At 45.7% G+C, this 5,209-nt stretch overlaps 1 protein-coding gene across 1 annotated transcript in view; it reads right to left on the bottom strand.

The window, feature by feature from the left end:
- ZNF565 (zinc finger protein 565) overlaps positions 1-5,209 on the bottom strand; it is a 10,087-nt gene that overhangs the window by 2,838 nt on the left and 2,040 nt on the right. Inside the window, exons 2-4 of the mRNA XM_012730532.1 lie at positions 2,913-2,990; positions 1,127-1,253; positions 399-494 (exon numbers count right to left, since the gene is read on the bottom strand). Coding sequence (XP_012585986.1) covers positions 399-494; positions 1,127-1,253; positions 2,913-2,921 — 232 coding nt within the window. The 5' untranslated portion in view covers positions 2,922-2,990. The remainder of the gene's footprint in view (positions 1-398; positions 495-1,126; positions 1,254-2,912; positions 2,991-5,209) is intronic.

The raw sequence follows: 5,209 nt of genomic DNA on the forward strand, positions 1-5,209 counted from the left end.
GCCTGTACCCCAGTTCTGTATGTACAAATAAAAAAAATAAAATCTTTAAAAGAAGTGCTCTTTAAACAAGAAGCACTTGGTTTAAATATCTTTTAAGGGTTCAAGCAACTTGCAGAAAAAAGGGACCCACAGAACAGGTGAAAAGGCAGCCCTGGGAGGAAGGTTGTGTGCATCTGTCTCTGAAATGGGAAAGAAGAAAGAACAGAAAAACTGGCAGGGTGACAGCAGGGTGCGCGCGGGAGCCGCTGCTGTTGCTGACAAGCTCCTGTGCTCTGTTTCACGTCCAGGCCTTCATTCCCCAGCTTTCCTGAGGCCCAGAGGCCTGCAGGCCTGCTGCACGCAGACGCGCCGGAGGGCTGTGATTCCCAGATCTCCCCCACTGGGTCAGGCCTTCTCACCTGGGCACCCTGGTTCTGTCTCATCATTTGCAGTCACCCAGGGCTCTTTCCCTTGCTCCAATAAGGAGATGACATCAGGCTTTGAGATGGAGAGTCCTGTTTATGGGTAAGAAACGGGGCGTGACGGAGCTGCTCCCTAATGCAAACCCAGTCCCTGGTCACCAGGGAAGAGAGGCAGCTAGGAGGAGGCAGGAGCGAAGGTTGTCCCCAGAAGGGGAGAGGGGCCCCTGATAAGATTACCCACCCCATGGCCACAAAGCACCAGCAACTCCCTTGGGAACAATGAGCAGAAATTTGCTCACAAAGCAGAAATCTTCCCTAGAAACTCACCATGAAAAAAACTAGAAATTCTAGAAGACTAGTTCGTAACTATCTGGAGCAAGTAATTACCGTGGTTACCCGGCACTGCCCTCTTCTCTACCAGTCCATTCCTCGCTGTTCCCCGCCCCGCTCTGTGCCAGAACTGTGTCCCACATGCCTCACCTGGACATGCATGGTGGCCCTGTCGTTACTCTCTGAGCTTGGCAGATGGCACCTATCAGCAGCTCAGTGGTAGGAGAAAGTTCAGGCTATGTGCTCCTTCCCCCCCTTTCTTTTGTCTCTGGAGTTCCAGAAGTGGCTCTAGTTGCTGCCAGATGGGCCCCTCTCGGTGACTCTGGCCTGGGCACTAGCATCAGATGACAGTGTCCCCTCCTTCCTGTTGGGGTTATTCTGTGTGACGTCCTTACCTAGGGAGACCAGGTTCCCGAAGTTCTCCAAAGTCACATCTTTATACAAGTCCTTCTGGGCAGGTCCCAGGCACTTCCATTCTTCCTGAGAAAACTCTATGGCCACATCCCTGAATGTGAGTAATCCCTGAAACAGTAAGCCCACATGCTGGTAATAAATTGAAGGACTTTTGTTTTTTTATTAAAAGATTTTCAAGGCCCTCCCTGGTGGCAAGGGTTAAAGTGCAGCACAAAGAAATAAAAGCCACTTCCTCATGAGTTCGATCCCCGCCTGCCCTGGAGGTGACCCAAAGGGTGTGGCAGACCTCTCCTGACCCGCCCGCTGCTCCCCTCAGCAGTGTACTTCATCCATCTGCCTGTTCTGTTCCCCACTCTGTCTCTGGTGAAGCCTCTCTCTGCCCCTGAGCCTCTGGCCTGTACTCCAGTTCTGTGCACAAATAAATAAATCTTAAAAAAAAAAAAAAAAAGATTTTCAAAATACAAAAACTCTACAGAACAGTATAGTGTCTCCCATTAATCTACCTCTTTTTAAAAAAAGATTTATTTATGCATATGAGAACTGGGGTGCAGGCCAGATGTTGCAGGAGTAATGAGAGGACTCACCAGAGACAGAATGGGGAGCAGAACGGGGAGATCTACTGAAATACACTGCTGAGGGGAGCAGGGGCTAGACAGGAGAGGTCTGCTGTGCCTTGTGGGTGAGATCCCTGGCTGGGGATTGAACTCTTGCTGCTGTGAATAGCTTCACAGTGTTGTACTTTAACCCCTTACACCACCAGGGAGGCCCTAATCCACCTCTTGTCTTCAAATTTACAAACTTTATTTCATCACCTCCTTTTCATTTTTTTAAAGATTTATTTATTTATGCATACAAGAACTGGGGTGTAAGCCAGGGGTGCAGGAGGGGAGAGGATTCACCAGAGACAGAGTGGGGAGCAGAAAGGTAGATGGACTGAAGTATACTGCTGAAGGGAGCAGCCGGGAGAGAGGAGAGGTCTGCTGCACCCCGAGGGTCTGGGTCGGCTCCCTGGCTGGAGGTCAAGCTCAGGCCATAGCAGCCATAGCGCTGAAACTTAACCCCTAGCCACCAGGGAGACCCCTTATTTTATTCTTCTTTACACCACATATGGTGTTGGGGTTTTTTTGTATATATCTTTTGGTATTATGAAATGTTTTGTGGTATTTTAAGAGGCAGGTGATATATAATAGTAGAAAAAAGAAACCAAGGTACTTAAAAAGATCACAGTTACTTCGGCCCTATTCAGTCATGGTTTTGATAAGGCTCTCACAATTCTGTTAAGAAGATATATTTTTTTGTTTTCTTGGTGCCTGGTAAGAGTATTGCATACATGTGTGAAAATCCTGGGGATAAGGGGTGGGGCGCCATTCCTAGGAATGGAGAAACTGGGTGCAGGTTACCAAATGGGGCTCAACAAGGGAAGTTTCAGGATCAAGATAACAAATGGGCCCGCCCTGGTGGCTCAAGGTGAAGCTACTACAGCCACTGCAGCATGACTTCTATCCCTGCCCAGGGAGCTGACCCACATGGCCCAGCAGACCTCTCCTGTCTTGCCCGCTGCTCCCCTCAGCAGTGGATTTCAGTAGATCCACCTGTTCTGCTCCCCACTCTGTCTCTGGTAAATCCTCTCACCACCCCCACACCTCTGGCCTGCACTCCAGCTCTTGTATGCATAAATAAATCTTAAAAAAATAAAAAGGCTACAAATGTTCTTATGATCTGGAGGGAAGACAGATTATTTTAAGGACAGAGGAATTTTCAACTTACCTGGGCCATGGCTTTTAGAACTACCTGAGCTGCTCTGATTGCTCTAGATTCTTCTTTTGGACAAGTGCAGAGAGAGTCCTGAAAAAGCAGAGTAGGGGGAGAGAGGCATGTCTCATAAACCTTTATCTCTTGACACCCTTAAACAGATAAGCTTAAAGCACGTGCACATCCAGTGTCCTTCTGGGCACTGGACACTGTCTGTCCTGCCACACAACTCTAATATTAACAACTACAGAGTTACAATGAGATATCACCGGCTGCTAGAGTTAAACAGCTTGCTTGACCATCATGTTAGTACTGTGCATTCTGCCCTCCGACACAAGGTCAAAACTGCCTAGTCCATTAGTTGTCTGACCTAAAAGAATGTAGTATAGCAGGTGCATTTGAAATCAAAGGCAGAAAGCTTGATCACCCTGAGACAGAGGGGATACATCATGATGCATGACGGGAATACCCAAGGAGCTGATGGAAGACCTTGCATCCCAGAGACTGATGAGTGGACCACAGGTGGCCTGGGGGATGAATTCCAATAGAATATTGGACTGTCAACACACGATGGCACACTCACCCCCCAGCCCTACAGGAGATGAACACCTTTTCAGTTCTCACCCACCTTGATCTTTGTCCTGCTACCCCACATAATTGATGCTGTATGATTAGCTTATCAATAAAAAGCCAGGCTCTTGCTTTTGGGGCAGCATTCTGCATTGTACAGCTTCCTCCACGACGCCCTCTTTTCCTTTGTCAGTGGACTGTTATGACTGCAGCTACCACTTACACCAGTGAGAATGTCACATAGTAAAGATACCCCCTGCTACAATTAGAGAATATGGAGGAAAAAGGAACCCTATTTCTGTGGGTGGGAGGGTGAGCTGGTGCAATCCTATGGGAAGCAATCTGAACTTACCTTCAGACACTAAAAATGGAAATGCTGTATAGCCACAGAATTTGAAACCATCAACAACAAACACTGTATGTTCCGCGAGCATTATCTAGCCAGGGCAGGAATGAAATGCAGCCATTCTCAAGGGAATGGAGGGAACCTGGGAGAATTACATGCAGCAAAGTGAGTCCGAATGATAAAAACAAACACTGGACATTCACTTAGCATGCAATTCGATAACATAAAAACACTTTCAAACACTAGTGAACATTGGCAAACATTTGGAGGGCTCTGAGGTCAAGAGGGAGAGGGGAGGGGAGAAGATACAAAGGATATTGGAGAGGAAATAAATACAAAATATAATCCCCCTGCAACTGATGAAGTTGACTTTGTCGAAGTTATAAACATTTGTACTGATTGGCAAACCACATATTTGATAAAGGACTCATTTTGAAAATATAGGAGAACAATAAAAAAAGAAACGCTTCACAAAACTCAAACTCTCCCTAAATTCTAGGGAAACTAAAAGATGAGTTCAAAGTATAATAGATAGAACCTCCCTAGATAGACTTTAACGTATTGGTTAAAGTCTCACCTATCAAGCTATTGCCAACCACTGTGGCATGAGTTCGATCCCAGGCCAAGGAGTAACCCACAGGGTACAGCTGACCTGTCTCCCTGCTGCTTCACTTAGCAGTGTGTTCAGTAGATCTGCCTGTTCTGCCCCCCACTCTGTCTCTGGTGAATCCTCTCAACCCTTGCACCTCTGGCCTACACCCTGGTTCGTGAATATATAAATAAATAAAAATAACAATTTTTTTTTTACTTGCCAATAACACCTTTGCTAATAGACTATTTAGAACTTTCCATATACTGCCAGGGACTTTGCATAGTCTTTCTGGTTCCTTCCCTGTTACTTTTTTCCTCTGTGAAGGTTTCTGCTTAAATCTCAAACCGTCACTCCTGTGACCAATCTACAATACTGCCCCTGACCATTCTTTCTAGTCTTCTCCACTTTATTTTTCCTTATAGCTCTCAGGGCTAGTAAACTTGGTATTATATATTTGCAATTATTTGAATCTTCTCACTAAACTTAAAAAGTAGTGATCTTGTTGGTTTTGTTCATTACTAATTCATCCGGACATAAAATATGTATGGGAGGAATGGGGAATGGGATCAAAAATGGTGGGGGGAGGGGAGTGCACTGGACTATGGTGATGGCACAGGGGTGATTTGGTGATGGGATTACAACTGAGATGGAAAAAGGCACAAAATGCTGTAAAAATAAACTATTATATTATTTAAAAAAATATGTATGGGAGACACTTAAACGCTGCAATGAATGTATAGGACCACAATGAAAAGTTTACAAATTTAACAAAGCAGAAATTTCTCCATCTATTAATGTACTATG

Source organism: Condylura cristata, unplaced genomic scaffold, assembly GCF_000260355.1.
Source record: "Condylura cristata isolate star-nosed mole 26May11 unplaced genomic scaffold, ConCri1.0 scaffold00028, whole genome shotgun sequence".
Taxonomy (NCBI): domain Eukaryota; kingdom Metazoa; phylum Chordata; class Mammalia; order Eulipotyphla; family Talpidae; genus Condylura; species Condylura cristata.